Source organism: Falco rusticolus, mitochondrion, assembly GCF_015220075.1.
Source record: "Falco rusticolus mitochondrion, complete genome".
In the NCBI taxonomy this organism is placed as follows: domain Eukaryota; kingdom Metazoa; phylum Chordata; class Aves; order Falconiformes; family Falconidae; genus Falco; species Falco rusticolus.
This window is the reverse complement of record NC_029359.1, coordinates 1-18,211: the sequence shown is the minus strand read 5'-3', so window position 1 is coordinate 18,211 and position 18,211 is coordinate 1. Positions and strand designations below refer to the sequence as shown.

The 18,211-nt window shown below is 44.5% G+C and overlaps 13 protein-coding genes and 24 non-coding genes across 37 annotated transcripts, besides 2 other annotated features; 8 read left to right on the top strand and 29 right to left on the bottom strand. All coding sequences in view use genetic code 2, as the record gives it.

Moving 5' to 3' along the window:
- Positions 1 to 925: part of a D loop (2nd D-loop) that runs on past the window's edge.
- AZ330_gt22 lies at positions 926 to 996 on the top strand. The gene has a single exon. It is a non-coding gene; the product is annotated as a tRNA-Glu (tRNA).
- ND6 (NADH dehydrogenase subunit 6) lies at positions 994 to 1,521 on the top strand. The gene has a single exon. The coding sequence runs from the start codon at positions 994 to 996 to the stop codon at positions 1,519 to 1,521; it is 528 nt and encodes a 175-aa protein (YP_009231690.1).
- Positions 1,522 to 1,536: 15 nt separating this feature from the next.
- On the top strand, positions 1,537 to 1,605 carry AZ330_gt21. Its single transcript has one exon. It is a non-coding gene; the product is annotated as a tRNA-Pro (tRNA).
- Positions 1,606 to 3,278: a D loop.
- AZ330_gt20 lies at positions 3,279 to 3,347 on the bottom strand. Its single transcript has one exon. It is a non-coding gene; the product is annotated as a tRNA-Thr (tRNA).
- Positions 3,348 to 3,349: 2 nt separating this feature from the next.
- On the bottom strand, positions 3,350 to 4,492 carry CYTB (cytochrome b). Its single transcript has one exon. The coding sequence runs from the start codon at positions 4,490 to 4,492 to the stop codon at positions 3,350 to 3,352; it is 1,143 nt and encodes a 380-aa protein (YP_009231689.1).
- A 5-nt stretch (positions 4,493 to 4,497) lies between these two features.
- ND5 (NADH dehydrogenase subunit 5) lies at positions 4,498 to 6,315 on the bottom strand. Its single transcript has one exon. The coding sequence runs from the start codon at positions 6,313 to 6,315 to the stop codon at positions 4,498 to 4,500; it is 1,818 nt and encodes a 605-aa protein (YP_009231688.1).
- Positions 6,316 to 6,386, bottom strand: AZ330_gt19. The gene has a single exon. It is a non-coding gene; the product is annotated as a tRNA-Leu (tRNA).
- On the bottom strand, positions 6,386 to 6,451 carry AZ330_gt18. The gene has a single exon. It is a non-coding gene; the product is annotated as a tRNA-Ser (tRNA).
- AZ330_gt17 lies at positions 6,452 to 6,522 on the bottom strand. The gene has a single exon. It is a non-coding gene; the product is annotated as a tRNA-His (tRNA).
- ND4 (NADH dehydrogenase subunit 4) lies at positions 6,523 to 7,900 on the bottom strand. The gene has a single exon. A coding segment is annotated over exon 1 (1,378 nt).
- On the bottom strand, positions 7,894 to 8,190 carry ND4L (NADH dehydrogenase subunit 4L). The gene has a single exon. It carries the CDS (start codon positions 8,188 to 8,190, stop codon positions 7,894 to 7,896), a length of 297 nt encoding a protein of 98 aa, YP_009231686.1.
- A 1-nt stretch (position 8,191) lies between these two features.
- On the bottom strand, positions 8,192 to 8,260 carry AZ330_gt16. The gene has a single exon. It is a non-coding gene; the product is annotated as a tRNA-Arg (tRNA).
- A 1-nt stretch (position 8,261) lies between these two features.
- Positions 8,262 to 8,613, bottom strand: ND3 (NADH dehydrogenase subunit 3). The gene is given in 2 exon segments: positions 8,262 to 8,439; positions 8,441 to 8,613. 2 exon segments carry the CDS (start codon positions 8,611 to 8,613, stop codon positions 8,262 to 8,264), a joined length of 351 nt encoding a protein of 116 aa, YP_009231685.1.
- AZ330_gt15 lies at positions 8,614 to 8,682 on the bottom strand. Its single transcript has one exon. It is a non-coding gene; the product is annotated as a tRNA-Gly (tRNA).
- On the bottom strand, positions 8,683 to 9,466 carry COX3 (cytochrome c oxidase subunit III). The gene has a single exon. A coding segment is annotated over exon 1 (784 nt).
- On the bottom strand, positions 9,466 to 10,149 carry ATP6 (ATP synthase F0 subunit 6). The gene has a single exon. It carries the CDS (start codon positions 10,147 to 10,149, stop codon positions 9,466 to 9,468), a length of 684 nt encoding a protein of 227 aa, YP_009231683.1.
- ATP8 (ATP synthase F0 subunit 8) lies at positions 10,140 to 10,307 on the bottom strand. Its single transcript has one exon. It carries the CDS (start codon positions 10,305 to 10,307, stop codon positions 10,140 to 10,142), a length of 168 nt encoding a protein of 55 aa, YP_009231682.1.
- A 1-nt stretch (position 10,308) lies between these two features.
- AZ330_gt14 lies at positions 10,309 to 10,379 on the bottom strand. The gene has a single exon. It is a non-coding gene; the product is annotated as a tRNA-Lys (tRNA).
- A 1-nt stretch (position 10,380) lies between these two features.
- Positions 10,381 to 11,064, bottom strand: COX2 (cytochrome c oxidase subunit II). The gene has a single exon. It carries the CDS (start codon positions 11,062 to 11,064, stop codon positions 10,381 to 10,383), a length of 684 nt encoding a protein of 227 aa, YP_009231681.1.
- A 9-nt stretch (positions 11,065 to 11,073) lies between these two features.
- AZ330_gt13 lies at positions 11,074 to 11,142 on the bottom strand. The gene has a single exon. It is a non-coding gene; the product is annotated as a tRNA-Asp (tRNA).
- Positions 11,143 to 11,144: 2 nt separating this feature from the next.
- Positions 11,145 to 11,218, top strand: AZ330_gt12. Its single transcript has one exon. It is a non-coding gene; the product is annotated as a tRNA-Ser (tRNA).
- Positions 11,210 to 12,760, bottom strand: COX1 (cytochrome c oxidase subunit I). Its single transcript has one exon. It carries the CDS (start codon positions 12,758 to 12,760, stop codon positions 11,210 to 11,212), a length of 1,551 nt encoding a protein of 516 aa, YP_009231680.1.
- A 1-nt stretch (position 12,761) lies between these two features.
- On the top strand, positions 12,762 to 12,831 carry AZ330_gt11. Its single transcript has one exon. It is a non-coding gene; the product is annotated as a tRNA-Tyr (tRNA).
- Positions 12,832 to 12,898, top strand: AZ330_gt10. The gene has a single exon. It is a non-coding gene; the product is annotated as a tRNA-Cys (tRNA).
- A 2-nt stretch (positions 12,899 to 12,900) lies between these two features.
- AZ330_gt09 lies at positions 12,901 to 12,973 on the top strand. The gene has a single exon. It is a non-coding gene; the product is annotated as a tRNA-Asn (tRNA).
- Positions 12,974 to 12,983: 10 nt separating this feature from the next.
- On the top strand, positions 12,984 to 13,053 carry AZ330_gt08. The gene has a single exon. It is a non-coding gene; the product is annotated as a tRNA-Ala (tRNA).
- Positions 13,054 to 13,063: 10 nt separating this feature from the next.
- AZ330_gt07 lies at positions 13,064 to 13,140 on the bottom strand. The gene has a single exon. It is a non-coding gene; the product is annotated as a tRNA-Trp (tRNA).
- On the bottom strand, positions 13,141 to 14,180 carry ND2 (NADH dehydrogenase subunit 2). The gene has a single exon. A coding segment is annotated over exon 1 (1,040 nt).
- A 1-nt stretch (position 14,181) lies between these two features.
- On the bottom strand, positions 14,182 to 14,253 carry AZ330_gt06. Its single transcript has one exon. It is a non-coding gene; the product is annotated as a tRNA-Met (tRNA).
- AZ330_gt05 lies at positions 14,253 to 14,323 on the bottom strand. The gene has a single exon. It is a non-coding gene; the product is annotated as a tRNA-Gln (tRNA).
- A 9-nt stretch (positions 14,324 to 14,332) lies between these two features.
- On the bottom strand, positions 14,333 to 14,405 carry AZ330_gt04. The gene has a single exon. It is a non-coding gene; the product is annotated as a tRNA-Ile (tRNA).
- A 15-nt stretch (positions 14,406 to 14,420) lies between these two features.
- ND1 (NADH dehydrogenase subunit 1) lies at positions 14,421 to 15,395 on the bottom strand. Its single transcript has one exon. The coding sequence runs from the start codon at positions 15,393 to 15,395 to the stop codon at positions 14,421 to 14,423; it is 975 nt and encodes a 324-aa protein (YP_009231678.1).
- Positions 15,396 to 15,410: 15 nt separating this feature from the next.
- On the bottom strand, positions 15,411 to 15,484 carry AZ330_gt03. The gene has a single exon. It is a non-coding gene; the product is annotated as a tRNA-Leu (tRNA).
- Positions 15,484 to 17,082, bottom strand: AZ330_gr01. Its single transcript has one exon. It is a non-coding gene; the product is annotated as a 16S ribosomal RNA (ribosomal RNA).
- Position 17,083: 1 nt separating this feature from the next.
- Positions 17,084 to 17,156, bottom strand: AZ330_gt02. The gene has a single exon. It is a non-coding gene; the product is annotated as a tRNA-Val (tRNA).
- AZ330_gr02 lies at positions 17,156 to 18,139 on the bottom strand. The gene has a single exon. It is a non-coding gene; the product is annotated as a 12S ribosomal RNA (ribosomal RNA).
- On the bottom strand, positions 18,139 to 18,211 carry AZ330_gt01. The gene has a single exon. It is a non-coding gene; the product is annotated as a tRNA-Phe (tRNA).

Sequence of the window (18,211 nt, the reverse complement as noted above, 5' to 3'; positions counted from 1 at the left end):
TCTATTTCGTTTAGTTCGCTTATCTCATCTATTTCGTTTATTTCGTTATCTCATCTATTTCGTTTATTTCGCTTATCTCATCTATTTCGTTTATTTCGTTTATCTCATCTATTTCGTTTATTTCGTTTATCTCATCTATTTCGTTTATTTCGTTTATCTCATCTATTTCGTTTATTTTGTTTATCTCATCTATTTCGTTTATTTTGTTTATCTCATCTATTTCGTTTATTTTGTTTATCTCATCTATTTCGTTTATTTTGTTTATCTCATCTATTTCGTTTATTTTGTTTATCTCATCTATTTCGTTTATTTTGTTTATCTCATCTATTTCGTTTATTTTGTTTATCTCATCTATTTCGTTTATTTTGTTTATCTCATCTATTTCGTTTATTTTGTTTATCTCATCTATTTCGTTTATTTTGTTTATCTCATCTATTTCGTTTATTTTGTTTATCTCATCTATTTCGTTTATTTTGTTTATCTCATCTATTTCGTTTATTTTGTTTATCTCATCTATTTCGTTTATTTTGTTTATCTCATCTATTTCGTTTATTTTGTTTATCTCATCTATTTCGTTTATTTTGTTTATCTCATCTATTTCGTTTATTTTGTTTATCTCATCTATTTCGTTTATTTTGTTTATCTCATCTATTTCGTTTATTTTGTTTATCTCATCTATTTCGTTTATTTTGTTTATCTCATCTATTTCGTTTATTTTGTTTATCTCATCTATTTCGTTTATTTTGTTTATCTCATCTATTTCGTTTATTTTGTTTAATAGTTTTTGTTTGTTTGCCCTATTGGCTATTTGGGTATTTGTGGTCTTATGTACATGTGTATAGGGGTTTAAGTTAATATGATTCTAGTGTTGGGGTGTTGGGTAAGTGGTGTTTATGGGACATATAAGATGTTGGGAGTGTTGGAGGTTCTCGTGGTTGAATTATACAACGACAGTTTTTCAAGCTGTAGGTCTCGGGGAGGTGCCGAGTGAGAATAGTCATGACTTATTTTGTGTTTTTTTTAGGGGTGTGTTTTGTTTTTGGGGCGTTGGCGGTTGCATCTAATCCGTCTCCGTACTATGGGGTTGTTGGGTTAGTGTTGGGGTCCGTTGTTGGGTGTGGGTGGTTGATGAGTTTGGGGGTTTCTTTTATTTCGTTGGTGTTGTTTATGGTTTATTTGGGGGGAATGTTGGTTGTTTTTGTTTATTCTGTGGCATTGGCAGCAGATCCTTTTCCCGAGGCCTGGGGGAATTGGCGGGTTGTGGGGTGTGGTGTGGGATTGATTTTACTGTTGTTTGTTGGGGTTGTGATTGGTGGTGGTGTTGGTTGTTTAAGTCTTGGTGTAGGTACTGTTGATAGTGGGGGGGTGGTTTCTGTGCGATTGGATTTTAGTGGGGTATCGATGTTTTATTTTTATGGGGTTGGGATGTTTTTTGTTGCTGGTTGGGGGTTATTGTTGACTTTGTTTGTGGTGTTAGAGCTTGTACGGGGGTTGTCTCGTGGGGCGATTCGGGCGGTTTAGGTTTATTGGGTGGTTCAGAAGATAGTTTAATAAGAATGCCAGCTTTGGGAGTTGGTGGCAGAGGTTTAAGTCCTCTTTTTCTGAAGTTGTGGCTAGAATTTGATGATTTTTGGGGGTGTGTGAAAAATAAGTGTAATTGTTAATGTAACTCCAGTGCCGGGGAGTGCAATATTGCGTGAAAAATAAGTGTAATTGTTAATGTAACTCCAGCGCCTGGGAGTGCAATATTGCGTGAAAAATAAGTGTAATTGTTAATGTAACTCCAGCGCCGGGGAGTGCAATATTGCGTGAAAAATAAGTGTAATTGTTAATGTAACTCCAGCGCCGAGGAGTGCAATATTGCGTGAAAAATAAGTGTAATTGTTAATGTAACTCCAGCGCCGAGGAGTGCAATATTGTGTGAAAAATAAGTGTAATTGTTAATGTAACTCCAGCGCCGGGGAGTGCAATATTGCGTGAAAAAATGAAAGATAAGATAACGGGATGGGTGTGAATTTTGGTGGAGGTGGTGGGTAGGGGGTTTTAAGTTTTTGTTCAGTTGTTAGGGATTATTGAGGAATATAGTTAAACATGTCCAACAAGCATTCATATATATTGGTATACTCTATTTAGGTGGATGAATCATAACCAAATGCTGATAGCAAGTGCATCAGTGTAACGGTGGTTGACTCCAAATACGCAAACCGTCTCATTCAGTAATTCCTGAGGGTGAGAAACGGCTCGAAGTCCATAATGCTCAGACCTGTCTAAGGGCTCCCGTTGCACTCAGAAGGGTCACCTGTGAAGCGTTCCAAAAAAAAAAGGGAACCAACCGCCCCAAAAAGGAAAAATGCCGCGATCACGGACTTAGAAGTGGAATAAAGCGAACCAGATGGCTCGGAGAAGGGCAAGTTCGGGGGAGGAGCCAAGTTATGGCCCTGACCGAGGAACCAGAGGCGCAAAAGTGCAAGTTGTGCTAGGGGTTTAGGGGGAAAGAATGATCCTGACGCTGGTCGTGTAATGAGATTATGCAACGGCAGTAGTCCGAACCTCGTGAGAAGAACGATTAATAGATAACCTAATACCTGAAGCCGGCACTACGTGAACTAATGTGGGTACTATTAAGCATTAAATTAGGTCCTATGGCCCGTTACCATTAATATTATGTATTAAGGCACTTCCGTATTCTGGAAATAATTTGGTGTATAAAAGCCAACTTTAATGGATTTAGCTCGAGGTGAGATAGCCGATATTCCGTGTTTCACTGCTTAATTTGTCCTAGAATGTAGAGATGGCTGTCGATAATTTTATGCCCGGTTATACAGGGCATGGGTTTAGTACATACATTATATGAATTTAGTACATTGAGTTATCATGTAATGGGGTAATTATGTTAATGCAAAGTAATACATAATGGGGGGGAAGGGGGGGTGGTGAGGGGCTTTATTTTAAGGAAGTTGATTTATTTTTGGTAAAAATGCCAGCTTAGGGCTGGCATGGGGGAAGGGGGGTGGTGAGGGGCTTTATTTTAAGGAAGTTGATTTATTTTTGGTAAAAATGCCAGCTTAGGGCTGGCATGGGGGAAGGGGGGTGGTGAGGGGCTTTATTTTAAGGAAGTTGATTTATTTTTGGTAAAAATGCCAGCTTAGGGCTGGCATGGGGGAAGGGGGGTGGTGAGGGGCTTTATTTTAAGGAAGTTGATTTATTTTTGGTAAAAATGCCAGCTTAGGGCTGGCATGGGGGGAAGATTGTTTTTATTGGGGTGTGTGGTTGGTGGGAACTCTAAGAAGGTTATAGGCCTTCACTCTTTGGTTTACAAGACCAATGTTTTTATAAACTATTAGAGTATTTAGTAGTTTAGGATTTTGTTTTCTAGGGCCCCGGTAAGGGGGAGGAGGATTAGGAGGGTTGTGAAATAGGAGAGTGAAGCTAGTTGGCCAATGATGATGAATGGGTGTTCAACGGGTTGGCTTCCTACTCAGGTTAGGATGAGTAGGTTAGTGACTAGAAGTCAGAATAGTGATTGGGATAGAGGGCGGAAGGTTATTGTGCGTTGTTTGGATTTGTGAAGTAGAGGGCTTAGGAACAGGATTAGCACTGAGGCGGCTAGTGCTAGGACTCCGCCCAGTTTATTGGGGATTGAGCGTAGGATGGCGTAAGCAAATAGGAAGTATCATTCTGGTTTGATGTGTGGGGGGGTGACTAGGGGGTTTGCTGGTGTAAAGTTTTCTGGGTCTCCTAGTAGGTTTGGGGTAAATAGGGCTAGGGTTATTAGGGGGAGATATATGAGTATAAATCCTAGGATATCTTTGAGAGAGTAGTATGGGTGGAATGGGATTTTGTCGCAATTTGATGTGATTCCTAGGGGGTTGTTTGAGCCTGATTCATGTAGGAAGGTGAGGTGGATTAGGGTGAGTCCTGCGATTAGGAATGGTAGTAGGAAGTGTAGGGCGAAGAATCGGGTCAGTGTTGGGTTGTCTACTGAAAATCCTCCTCAGGCTCATTCAACTAGGGTTTGGCCGATGTATGGGATTGCTGAGAATAGGTTGGTGATGACTGTGGCCCCTCAGAATGATATTTGTCCTCAGGGCAGTACATAGCCTACGAAGGCTGTTGCTATTAGGGTGAGTAGAAGGATGATGCCTGTGTTTCAGGTTTCTTTGTATAAATAAGAGCCGTAGTAAATGCCTCGTCCAATGTGTATGTAGATACAGATGAAGAATAAGGATGCTCCGTTGGCATGTAGGTTGCGGATTAGTCATCCGTATTGTACGTTTCGACATGTGTGGGCGACGGATGAGAAGGCTAAGGTTGTGTCCGCTGTGTAGTGTATGGCTAGTAGTAGGCCGGTTAGGATTTGGGTGGCCAGGCAGATTCCTAGTAGGGATCCAAAATTTCACCACATGGAGATGTTAGGTGGAGTGGGAAGGTCAATTAGGGAGTTATTGATTATTTTTATTAGGGGGTGTGATTTTCGAATGTTGGGTGCCATTAGTTTCTTTTGAGTGCGAGTAGGATAGTTAGGATTGATAGGGCGAAAGATCCTAGATACGTTTTGATTAGTCCTGTGTGCAGGGTTGTTGAGGTTTTTGTGGCCATTTGTTGTAGGTCGGCAAGTCCTTCGGGGCCTATTTTTTTGTACCAGAACAGGTCGGTTAAGTGGAGGGCAAATTTTTGTCCGTGGTTTAATAGGCCTGTGGTGCTAAGGCGGTGAGTTAGTAGGTTGAAGTATCCTAAGTTGATGGAAAAGTTTGAGTAGATGTTTTGTTTGGGGTGTGTTAGAGTGTGGGTTATGTTTGATAGTTCTAATGCTAAGATAATACCTAGAATTGTGACTAGGATAGCTGCAGTTTTTGTAACTGTGGGTATGGTCATGGGGGGAGTTTTTGTGGGGATGATGTAGGATGTGATGAGTAGGCCTGATAGAATGGTGCCTAGGGCTAGGCGTAGAATGGGGTTGGTGATTAGTGGGTTGTTTTCGTTGATTGGGGTTGTTGGAGAAATTCGGGTGAATCCTGTTTGGACTAGGGATGTTATGCGGAGGCTGTAGGTTGCTGTGAAAGATGTGGCTAGAAGAGTTATAGTAAGTGCTCATGTGTTTAGGTAGGAGGTGTTTAGGCTTTCGATAATTAGGTCTTTTGAGTAAAATCCTGCTAGGAAGGGGGTTCCTATTAGTGCTAGGTTGCCGATGGTTAGGCAAGATGTGGTTGTTGGTAGTGTTTTTTGTAGGCCTCCTATTTTTCGAATGTCTTGTTCTCCGGCAAGGTTGTGGATGATTGAGCCAGAACATAGGAATAGCATGGCTTTAAAGAATGCGTGGGTTGAAATGTGAAGGAAGGCTAGTTGAGGGAGGTTTAGTCCGATGGCCACTATTATTAGGCCTAGTTGGCTGGATGTGGAGAAGGCGATAATTTTTTTGATATCGTTTTGGGTTAGGGCACATGTAGCGGCAAATAGTGTGGAAAGTGCGCCTAGACACAGGCATGTGGTTAGGGCAGTTTGGTTGCTGGATAGTATGGGATGGGTTCGGATTAGTAGGAAGATTCCAGCTACTACTATAGTGCTGGAGTGGAGTAAAGCGGAGACGGGGGTGGGACCTTCTATGGCGGCTGGGAGTCAGGGGTGTAGGCCGAATTGGGCCGATTTTCCGGTAGCTGCTAGAATTAAGCCTAGGAGAGGGAGTATTGGGGTGTGTGTATGGAAGAAAGTTTGTTGGATTTCTCAGGTGTTTAGGGTTGATGCTATTCATGCTATGCTGATGATGAGGCCAATGTCTCCGATTCGGTTGTAAAGTACGGCTTGTAGGGCAGCCGTGTTGGCTTTTGCTCGTCCATGTCATCATCCAATTAGTAGGAATGACATGATTCCTACCCCTTCTCAACCTACAAATAGGAGGAATATGTTGTTAGCAAGGGTTAGGGTTAGTATAGCGACTAGGAAAGTGGATAGGTAGGAAAAGAATTTTGTGATGCTTGGTTCTGAGGCTATATATCATGTTGCGAACTGTAGGATAGATCAGGTTACAAATAATGCAATAGGGAGGAATATGATTGAGTACTGATCTATTTTTAGGCTAATTGGGATTTTAAAGTTTGCGGTGAATTTTCATTCTCAGCAGGTGGTAATGCTTTCTGTGTTTGAGTATATGAAGATTACTATGGGTACTAGGCTGGTTAGGAACGCTGTCTTAGTGGCATGGGTGATAGTGGTTGGAGAATTTTTTAGGGTTTTTGTTAGGAGGGGTAGGATTATGGGGGTTAAGATTAATGTGAGCGTGAGGATTATGGAGGTGCTTAAGAGTATTGTGGTTCCCATTGCTTTTACTTGGATTTGCACCAAGGTGGTTGGTTCCTAAGACCAGTGGATTGCTACTATCCTTTAAAAGCAAGGGGACTGAGATTTTAGGCTCAGATGCAAGAATTAGCAGTTCTTGCTGGTTGAACTTCCCCTCGGCGAGCAAGAAGGGTTCAGCTTCTATTTTCAGGATCACAACCTGATGTTTGGATTTAAAACTATGCTTGCATTGGGGGATGCCGGATATGAGATTGGGTTTAAGGATGAGTAGGATCAGGGGAAGGATGTGTAGAATTATTAAGAGGTGTTCTCGTGTGTTAGAGTTTTGTAGGGAGGTGATGTGGGTTGGGGTAATTCCTCGTTGAGTTGTGAGGAGGAGGTAGAGGGTGTACGAGGCTGTTATTAGGGTTGCTGTTCCAGTTAGAATAATTGTTGGGGTGGATCAGTTGAATAGTGCGGTGATGATGGTTAGTTCTGCTATTAGGTTGGTGGTGGGGGGTAGTGCTATGTTTGTGAGGTTTGCCAGTAGTCATCAGGTTGCCATTAGTGGGAGAAGGGATTGTAGGCCTCGTGTTATTAAGAGGATTCGGCTGTGTGTTCGTTCGTAGTTAGTATTGGCTAAACAGAACAGTATTGAGGAGGTCAGGCCGTGGGATACTATGAGGATTATTGCCCCTGAGAATGATCAGGGGGTTTGGATTATGCTGGCTGCGATTACGAGTCCTATGTGACTTACGGATGAGTAAGCAATAAGTGATTTCAGGTCAATTTGTCGTAGACAAATTGAGCTAGTTATTAGTGCTCCTCATAGTGCTAGGGCAATGAATGGATAGTGTAGGTGGTTTAGTAGGGGGTTTATTAATAGGGTTATTCGTATGATGCCATATCCTCCTAACTTTAGAAGGAGAGCTGCGAGTAGTATGGATCCTGCGATTGGTGCTTCTACATGGGCTTTAGGGAGTCATAGGTGAAGTCCGTAAAGAGGTGCTTTTACCATGAACGCTAGGAGCAGGGCTAGGGTTGATAAGAGGCCTGTTCATGAGTGTGGTATGGTGGGGTGGTTGAGTTTTATTATTAGGAGGTGGAGGGTACCAGTTTGTGAGTGTAGGGCTAGGATTGTGACCAGTAATGGTAGGGAGCTGATAAGGGTGTAAAATAGCAGGTAGATTCCTGCACTTAGGCGGTCTGGTTGATTTCCCCATCGAGTAATTAGGGCTAGGGTTGGGATTAGAGTTGCTTCGAATGAGACATAGAATAGTGTAAGTTCTGTGGCTGAGAATGCTAGGATGATGAGAGGTTGAGTGAGGGTGAGGGTTAGGATGAAAATTCGTTTTCGTGGGGCAGGTTCATGTTGAAGATGATTTTGGGATGCTAGGATTATGAGGGGTAGTAATCAGCAGGTGAGTGTTAGGAGGGAGGAGGAAATTTGGTCTATGCCTGTTCATTGGGTTAGGGTTTTACTTGGGTAGTAGGTTGGGAGGAGTCAGTGTAAGCTGAGGAGGGCAATTATTAGGCTGTGGATTGTGGTGTTAATTCATAGGAATTTTGCTGGGGATAAGAGAGCTGTTGGGGGTAGAAGGAGGGTTGGGAGGAGGATTTTTAGCATTGGAGGAGGTTTAAGTTGTGTAGGTGGTCAGAACCGTGGGTGCGGGTTGAGGCTACTAGTATGGCTAAGCCTGTGCCAGCTTCGCAAGCTGAGAATGTTAGTATGAGAATTGGTGTCAGAGTGAGTGATGCTGCTTGATTTTCGGTGGGAAGTACGGATAGGGCAATGTATATGGATAGTATTATGCTCTCTAAACATAGTAGGGCAGAGATTAGGTGAGTGCGGTGGAGGGTGAGACCTAGGCTGCTTAGGGTGAAGGCTGAGCAGTAACTTAGACATATAAGGGACATTAAGAAAGTCATAGGGTGGGACTATGGTTTGTTGAGTCGAAATCAACTGTCTTGATTAGACTAACTCTCTGTTATTCTGCTCATTCTAGTCCTCCTTGGAGTCATTCGTAGATTAGTCCTAGTGTGAGTAGAGTGATGATTAGTAGGGTTCAGATCAGGGTGGTGGTGGGGGATTGTAGTTGAGTGGCTCATGGCAGGGGGAGTAGGAGTGCAATTTCTAGGTCGAATAGGAGGAATAAAATTGCTACTGAGGAAGAATCGGATTGAGAAGGGTAGTCGAGCTGATCCTAGGGGGTCAAATCCGCACTCGTACGGGGACAATTTTTCGGAGTCTGGGGTTGTTTGGGCTAGTCAGAAGTTTAGGGAGATTAGGATGATGCTTAGGGCGAGGGATAGTGTGAGTATGAAGAGGATTGTGTTTATTGCTCTCCTCTGGAGTTATACCAGATTTTAGAGATTGGAAGTCAATTGTAATCAATATACTAGGGGAGCAGGATCCTCATCAGTAGATAGTTATGTATAGGAATAATCAGATGACATCTACAAAGTGTCAATATCAGGCTGCGGCTTCGAATCCAAAGTGGTGGCTTGGTGTAAAGTGGAAGTTGATTAGTCGTAATAGGCAGATTGAGAGGAAGGAGGATCCGATGATTACGTGTAGGCCATGGAATCCTGTAGCGACGAAGAAGGTTGAGCCGTATACGCTGTCGGCGATTGAGAATGGGGCTTCGTAGTATTCTATGGCTTGTAGGATTGTGAAGTAGGCTCCTAAGAGGATAGTTAGGCTGAGAGCTTGGATTGCTTGCTTGCGGTTTCCTTCAGTGATGCTGTGATGGGTTCATGTGACGGTAACTCCTGATGCTAGTAGAATGGCTGTGTTAAGTAGGGGTACTTCTATGGGGTTTATGGGTTTGATCCCTGTTGGGGGTCACTGTCCCCCCAGTTCTGGTGTAGGGGCCAGGCTTGAGTGGAAGAAGGCTCAGAAGAAACCTAGGAAGAAGAATACTTCTGATGTGATGAATAGAATTATTCCGTATCGAAGGCCTTTTTGTACTGGGAGTGTGTGGTGGCCTTGGAATGTGCCTTCTCGAATAATGTCTCGTCATCATTGGAGTATTACGAGGATTATGGAGAGTAAGCCTAAGGTTAGGAGTTGGGGGGATTTGTGGTGAAATCATATAGCCAATCCTGAGGTGGTGAGGAGGGCGGCAGCAGCTCCGGAGATTGGTCAGGGGCTGGGGTCTACTATGTGGAAGGGGTGTGCTTGGTGGGCCATTAAATGTTTTCTTGTAAGTATAGGCTTAGTAGGAGGACGAAGACATACGCTTGGATTATAGCTACTGCTACTTCTAAAATGGTGAGTAATAGAAGGACTAGTATGGTTAGGGTGGAGATTGCGGGTATGATGGGGAGGAGGGTGACAGTGGCTGTGGAAATGAGTTGAATTAGTAAGTGTCCTGCTGTTAAGTTTGCTGTAAGTCGGACTCCAAGTGCTAGTGGGCGGATAAGTAGACTTGTAGTTTCAATTATGATTAAAGCGGGAATGAGTGGGGTGGGGGTGCCTTCGGGCAGTAGATGTCCTAAGGAGGTTGTGGGTTGGTTTCGTAGTCCTGTGAGGAGGGTAGCGAGTCAGAGTGGGAAGGCTAGAGCTATGTTTATAGATAGTTGGGTAGTAGGGGTGAATGTGTAGGGTAGTAGGCCTAGGAGGTTGATTGTGAGGAGTAGTATTATTAGGGATGTAAGGATTAGTGCTCATTTGTGGCCTTTTTTGTCTAGGGGTGTTATTAGTTGTTTTGTGATTAGGTGGATTAGTCATGATTGAAGGGTGACGAGACGGTTGTTGATTCATCGGGTGCTGGGGGAGGGGAATAGTAGGGTTGGGAAGAGAATAGAGAGGAGGGCTAATGGCATGCCCATTAAGTAAGGGCTTGAGAATTGGTCGAAGAAGCTTAGGTTCATGGTCAGGTTCAAGGGGTGGATTTGTTAGAGGTGTTGGTTTTGTTTATGGGGGAGTTGGTGGGGGTGAATGGTAGGAGTTTAGGTTGGATAATTAGTAAGAAGATTGCTCAGGTGGTGAGTATGGTTAGGAATCATGGATTTGGGTTTAGTTGGGGCATGTCATTAAGGAGGGGTGGGCTGTCCTCTTTCTCTAGCTTAAAAGGCTAGTGCTGTTGCATAGCTTCTCAATGATTAGGATGATAGGAGTGTGGATCAGTGCTCGAAATGGGTTAGGGGGGTTGATTCTACTACGATTGGTATGTAGCTGTGGTTGGCTCCGCAGATTTCTGAGCATTGGCCGTAGAAAACGCCTGGTCGGGTTGTGATGAAGGATGTTTGGTTGAGTCGTCCTGGAATTGCATCGGTTTTTACCCCTAGGGAGGGGACGGCTCATGAGTGAAGTACGTCGTTGGCGGTGATGATGATGCGAATTGGGGATTCCATTGGGATTACAATGCGATGGTCTACTTCTAGTAGTCGGAAGTGCCCTGAGGGGAGTTCTGTGGTTGGGATTATATAGGAGTCGAATGTCAGGTCTTTGAAGTCTGTGTATTCGTAAGCTCAATATCATTGGTGTCCGATGGCTTTTAAAGTTAGATCAGGTTCATCAATTTCGTCTATTATATATAAGATTTGCAGGGATGGCAGGGCAAGTAGGATGAGGACGATGGCTGGTAGGATTGTTCAGATAAGTTCTACTTCTTGTGCATCTACTGTGTTGGAGGATAGTTTTTCTGCCAGTATAAGTGTCAGTAGATATAGGACTAGGCTGCAGATTGCAAGTGCAACCATTAATGCGTGGTCGTGAAATTCTACGAGTTCTTCTATGATTGGTGAGGAGGCATCTTGGAATCCGAGTTGGGATTGGTTGGCCATGGTAGGGGGGGGGGTGTACAGGGGTTTCACCTGTGATTTAGCTTTGACAAAGCTGTGTAATGGGTTTACTAACACTCCATAAGAAAGAAGCATGAGTGGTTTGATGCAGTTGGCTTGAAACCAGCGTGTGAGGGTTCGATTCCTTCCTTTCTTGGGTTTGGACGAAGGTTGGTTCTTCAAAGGTGTGGTATGGGGGTGGGCAGCCGTAGATTCATTCGATGTTGGTGGAGGTTAATTCTGTTTGAAGGACTTTTCGTTTTGCTGCAAATGCCTCTCAGATGATGAATATTAGTAAGATTACGGCTGTTATTGAAATTAGGGAGCCGATAGAGGAGAGGGTGTTTCATAAGGTGTAAGCGTCTGGGTAGTCTGAATAGCGTCGTGGTATACCGGCTAGGCCTAGGAAGTGTTGGGGGAAAAATGTTAGGTTTACACCTGTGAATATGATTCCGAAGTGGGTTTTGGATCATGTGGGGTGTAGGGTATATCCGGTAAATAGGGGGAATCAGTGGGTAAATCCGGCTAGGATGGCAAATACGGCTCCTATTGAGAGGACGTAGTGGAAGTGGGCGACTACGTAGTATGTGTCGTGTAGGGCAATGTCTAGTGAGGAGTTTGCTAGTACGATGCCTGTTAGCCCTCCGATTGTGAATAGGAAGATAAAGCCTAAGGCTCATAGTATTGGTGGGTCTCATTTGATGGTGCCTCCATGTAGTGTTGCTAGTCAGCTGAATACTTTAATGCCGGTTGGGATAGCGATGATTATAGTAGCGGAAGTGAAATATGCTCGGGTGTCTACATCTATTCCTACGGTGAATATGTGGTGGGCTCATACAATAAAGCCTAGGAATCCAATTGATAGTATAGCTCAGACTATTCCTATATAGCCGAATGGTTCTTTTTTGCCTGCGTAATATGTTACTACGTGTGAGATGATTCCAAAGCCAGGGAGGATTAGGATGTAAACTTCTGGGTGGCCGAAGAATCAGAATAAGTGTTGATAGAGAATGGGGTCTCCTCCTCCGGCGGGGTCGAAGAATGTAGTGTTTAGGTTTCGGTCGGTTAGTAGTATGGTGATGCCAGCAGCTAGAACTGGAAGTGAGAGAAGCAGGAGTACGGCGGTGATAAGTACGGATCATACGAATAGTGGGGTTTGATATTGTGATAGGGCGGGTGGTTTTATGTTAATGGCTGTTGTGATAAAGTTGATTGCCCCTAAGATGGAAGATACACCTGCAAGGTGTAGGGAGAAAATGGCGAGGTCTACTGAAGCACCGGCATGGGCTAGGTTGCCTGCTAAGGGGGGGTATACGGTTCATCCTGTTCCAACTCCCGCTTCTACTGTGGAAGATGCTAGGAGTAGTAGAAAGGATGGGGGGAGCAGTCAGAAACTCATGTTGTTTATGCGGGGGAATGCTATGTCTGGGGCTCCAATTATAAGGGGGACTAGTCAGTTTCCAAATCCTCCGATCATAATGGGTATGACTATGAAAAAGATTATTACGAAGGCATGGGCGGTGACAATGACATTGTAGATTTGGTCATCTCCTAGGAGAGTCCCTGGTTGGCCAAGTTCTGTTCGAATAAGGAGGCTAAGGGCAGTGCCGACTATGCCTGCTCATGCTCCGAAGAGTAGGTATAGGGTGCCAATGTCTTTGTGGTTTGTTGAAAATAGTCATCGGTTGATGAAAGTCACAGGTAAGATGGCTGAGTGTTTAGGCGTTAGGCTGTAGTCCTTTTTACAGAGGTTTGATTCCTCTTCTTATCGACTCTGTGGTGAAGTTCATGTTGAGTTGCAAACTCATTGATGTACATTGAGAGTGTGCCAGAGTCTGGTAGACAGAAGCTTGTTGGTTTGAGCGTCTAACTGTTAATTAGAAGTTTATGGGATCGAGGCCCATTTGTCTAGGCTTATTGTGGAGGCCCTAGCTTAATTAGAGTATCTAAGTTGCATTTAGATGGTGCAGGTTTAGTGTCCTGCGGGTCTTAGTGGTGCGGGCAGAAACTAAGAGGATTTAACTCTTATTTAAGGCTTTGAAGGCCTTCGGTTTAAGTGGGCGGTTATCCTAAGTTTCTTAGGTGATGGTCAAGATTGTGGGGGAAAGGGGGAGGAGAAGGATTGATAGGGAAATTAGGGCAGCAGTTGGCGTGTTTGTAGGTTTGTTACTGTATCATTGCTTTATAAAATTTGTGGTGTTTGGTGGGAGTGTGATTGTGGAGCAATATGCAAGGCGTAGGTAAAAAAATAGGCCTAATAGGGAGAGTATTGAGATAATTATGGCCGTGGTTGATATCTCTTGTTTAGTTAATTCTTGAATGATGAGTCATTTTGGTAAGAAGCCAGTGAGTGGGGGCAGGCCAGCTAGGGATAACAGTGCTAGTATTAGGGATGTGTTTAGTGCTGGCGTTTTTGTTCAGGAGGTTATTATTGTGGATAGTTTTAATGAGTTGGTTGTGTTGAGGGCTAAGAAAATGGAGGCAGTTATCAGGGAGTATAGGTAGAAGGATATTATTGTTAGTTTGGGGTTGTATATGAGGATAATGGTTATTCAGCCTAGGTGGGCGATTGATGAGAAGGCTAGGATTTTTCGAATTTGTGTCTGGTTGAGTCCTATTCACCCTCCGACAGCTGCGGATGCGATGGCCATGGTTGTTAGCAGGAGTGGGTTTAGTGAGGGGGCAGTTAGGAATAAAATAGTGATGGGGGGGAGTTTTATTAATGTGGAGAGGAGTAGGGCGGTGGTTATGGGTGAGCCTTGCATGACCTCTGGGAATCAGAAATGGAAGGGTACTAGTCCTAGTTTTATTGCTACTGCTATAGTCAGTAGGAGGGAGGCTACTGGTTGGGTTAATTGGGTAATGTCTCATTGTCCGGTGAGCTGTGCGTTGATTGTGCTCGAGAAAAGGATTAGTGCGGAGGCGGTTGCTTGGATGAGAAAGTATTTGATTGCAGCTTCGACAGCTCGAGGGTGATGTGATTTTGAAATGAAGGGGATAATGGCAAGGGTGTTGATTTCTAATCCAGTTCAGGCTAGTATTCAATGGTTGCTTGAAATTGTAATGGTTGTTCCCAGTAGAAGACTTAAGGAGAATATTAGTTTTGTGAGGGGGCTCATTTAGTAGAGGAAGGGGTTAAACCATCATTTTCGGGGTATGGGCCCGATAGCTTTATGTTTAGCTGACCCTACTAGGAAGTAATATAAGGGAAGTATGGAGGGTTTTGATCTCTTCTGTGCAGGTTCAATTCCTGTCTTCCTAAGGTTTTGCAAGGAAATGAGAGGATTGGTAGACCTCTATGTTCACTTTATCATAGTGACCCTTATGTGTTCAGGCACATTTCCTTATGCAGGCGTGTTTTAAGCGGGAGGGAGGCCTGCATAGCAGATTGGTATGCTGGTGTGTCATAGGCATAGAGCTAGTGTTAGCGGTAGGAAGTTTTTTCAGAGAAGGTGTATGAGTTGGTCATAACGAAATCGTGGGTATGAGGCGCGAATTCAGAGAAAGCCAAAGGAGAGGAGGAGGGTTTTTGTGGCGAGGATTATTGGGAATAGTTCTGGGGGGAGGCCTAGGGAGCTTGGGTTGATGAAAAGAATGGCGGTGAGTGTGTTTATTAATATAATGTTTGCGTACTCAGCTAGGAAGAATAAGGCGAATGGACCTGCGGCGTATTCTACATTGAAGCCTGAGACTAGTTCGGATTCCCCCTCTGTCAGATCGAATGGGGCGCGGTTGGTTTCAGCAAGGGTGGAAATGTATCATATTATTATGAGGGGTCAGGTGGAGAAGATTAGGTATAGGGGTTCTTGGGTGGTGGCAAGGGTGTTTAGGGTATAGTTTCCACTTAGTATGATTATGGAGAGGAGGATGATAGCTAGTGTTACTTCGTATGAGATGGTCTGTGCGACTGCTCGGAGGGCGCCGATTAGGGCGTATTTTGAGTTTGAAGCTCAGCCCGATCATAAAATTGAATATACTGCTAAGCTTGACATGGCTAAGAGGAATAGTAGGCCCAGGTTCAAGTCTGCAAGAGAGAAGGGTAGGGGGAGAGGGGTTCAAATTGAAACTGCAAGAAGGAGGGCTAGTATTGGGGTTAGGGTGAAGAGTAGGGGGGAGGAGGTTGATGGTCGGATGGGTTCTTTGGTGAATAGTTTTACACCATCTGCTACTGGTTGTAGGAGTCCAAAGGGGCCAACAATGTTTGGGCCTTTTCGGGCTTGCATGTAGCTTAGGACTTTTCGTTCTACTAGTGTTAGGAAGGCTACGGCGATTAAGATTGGAAGAGCATAGGCTAAGAATATGGTAAGGTGCATTAGGGGTGTTGGTTGGGTCATGGTTGAGTTGTGGGGAGCTAGGGAGAGGATTTGAACCTCTAATTAAAGGGTTTAAGCCTTTTGCATTTGCCAGGCTTTGCTACACTAGCGGCCCTTTTTTAGGGGTTTGGGGTGGGTAGTCCCTTGAGCAGTTTAGTTGAGGTCATTGCTTGGGGAGGGGGGCGTGCCGGGGAGTATTGGCCCCACCTTTCCGGTCCTTTCGTACTGGGAAAGGTTCATCATAGATAGAAACCGACCTGGATTGCTCCGGTCTGAACTCAGATCACGTAGGACTGTTAATCGTTGAACAAACGAACCCTTAATAGCGGCTGCACCATTGGGATGTCCTGATCCAACATCGAGGTCGTAAACCTCTCCGTCGATGGGGGCTCTTGGGAGAGATTGCGCTGTTATCCCTGGGGTAGCTTGGTCCATTGTTCAACTGTGTTGGGTCTGGTTGCTGTTTGCACGTTGATGGGTGGTTCTTGGTTAAGATGGGTTGTCTTATTTTTGGAGGGTGTGTTTTACTCCAAGGTTGCCCCAACCGAAAAATTATGAGCCAATGTTGTGAGGGGGTAGTGTGCCTGGTAGGTTTGAGTTTGGTGCGTGATGGCCATTGATTTTTAAGTTCCACAGGGTCTTCTCGTCTTATGTGCTTATTCCTGCTTTTGCACAGGAAGATCAATTTCGCTGATTATCTGTAAGAGACAGTTAAGACCTCGTTTAGCCATTCATACAGGTCCCGATTTATGAGACAATTGATTGCGCTACCTTTGCACGGTTAGGATACCGCGGCCGTTTAATGTGGTGTCACTGGGCAGGCATCACCTCCAATACTTGTTAAGCTGGAGGCTATGTTTTTGGTAAACAGTCGGGCCTTGTGTTTGCTGAATTCCTTTTACAGATTTTAATCTTTCTAGTGGGCGCACCTGAGTTGGGTTAACAGTGTGTTGGAATGTTTGGTCTTGTTGTGGTTGGGAGCATTAATTTTTCTGTTAATGGTACTTGTTACTAAGTTTGCGCTCGAGAGGTAGTAGATTACCTAGTTACTCATTTTAGCATTAGCTCTTCTATTGCTTATAGATTGACCTGCTAGTTTTGAAGGGAGTCGTGCTGTTTTTGTATTTTTTTACATGGAGCTTTGACGCACTCTTTGTTGGTGGCTGCTTGAGGGCCTACAATTTTTAAAGCTTTATAAGTTATCCGCTAATGAAGGCTGTATTCTTTATTAAAGGAGCTGTACCCCCTTTAAATAGCTCTTAGCTCATTTCAATTTGGGTTGATTGGGGTCCTTGAGGGAGAGACTAAGGGTGAACTTAGATTCGTTTTGCAGGTAACCAGCTATCACCCAGCTCGGTTGGCTTTTCACCTCTACTGACAAGTCGTCCCACTCTTTTGCAACAGAGACGGGTTCGCTCGGGGGCAGCTGCTTGTAAGTAGCTCGCATGGGTTTCGGGGTGGCAAGCTTAAGTTCGCTTTGCTTGGTTGTTCTTGCTAAACCATGATGCAGGAGGTAAAAGGGTATATCTTTGCTGTTTATTGCTTGAGGTTTCATTTTTATTTCATCTATCCCTTGCGGTACGGAGCTCTATTGCGCCAGTGGGCCTTTTCTATCGCCTATACTAAGGCAGGAGAATGTTTTGGCTTAGTGGTGGGGAAGGGTGAATTTTTGATTAGTCTTCGGGTGTTGTGGTTGGGCTAGAGGAGGCTCAGGGTGATCTGGTTGGTGGCAGATATCTCTCAGGTGTAAGCTGAGTGCTTTAGTCTTGTAGCTACACCCTGATATGCTAAGTACACCTTCCGGTACACTTACCTTGTTACGACTTACCTCATCTTTGGCTGTAGTGGTGGGTTAGTTATCTGGGGTTGGTAGCTTGTGAGGAGGGTGACGGGCGGTATGTACGTGCCTCAGGGCCAACTTAAAGTAGGCTTATGTTATCCTGCTTTACTGCTAAATCCGCCTTCTGGAAACAATTTCATGTCTCCTTCCGTTGGAGTGTTCTATATTAGAAAATGTAGCCCATTACTTCCACTTCGTAGGCTATACCTTGACCTGTCGTGCTAACGGGGTGGTTATTGTGCTCACTGTGCGCCCTTCAATTAGGGTGAGCTGGCGACGGCGGTATGTAGGCTGTATTCTGGCGAGAAGTGGTAGGGTGTAGCGTGGGGTGTCGTTTACAGAACAGGCTCCTCTAGGTGGGTTTGGGGCACCGCCAAGTCCTTAGAGTTTCAAGCGTTTGTGCTCGTAATTCTCGGGCGGATGTGCTATGGTACAATGAACATCAGGATTTAGGGCTAGGCATAGTGGGGTATCTAATCCCAGTTTGGACCCTAGCTTTCGTGGGGTTTGGTCCGTCGGATATACTAGGATCATTTTTAAGTTGGCCTTAGGGATATCTTGGGCTTATGACAGCTCAGTTATGTTTTGGTTATTCCTAGTTATTATGACAGGTTCTAGTCCACTCTTTACGCCGTGTGACTGTTGGCTCGGGTTTCTTGTATGACCGCGGTGGCTGGCACAAGATTTACCAACCCTAAGGCTGCTATGACTAAGTCAAGCTTGCGCTTATTGCTTAATGTTAATTACTGCTGAGTGCCCGTGGGGGTGTGGCTGAGCAAGGCGTCTTGGGCTACAGTTGATGGTGTGTGCCTGATGCCTGCTCCTTTAGTCTTGGCAAGAGGTTTAGGGCATCTACACTGGACCGCAGATACTTGCATGTATATGTCTAGCAGGGGCCAACTGTAAGGTTAGGACTAAGTCTTTTGTCCCTGGGTTTTATATTGCATACCATCTTGGCATCTTCAGTGCCATGCTTTGGACTGTAAGCTACGGGGAC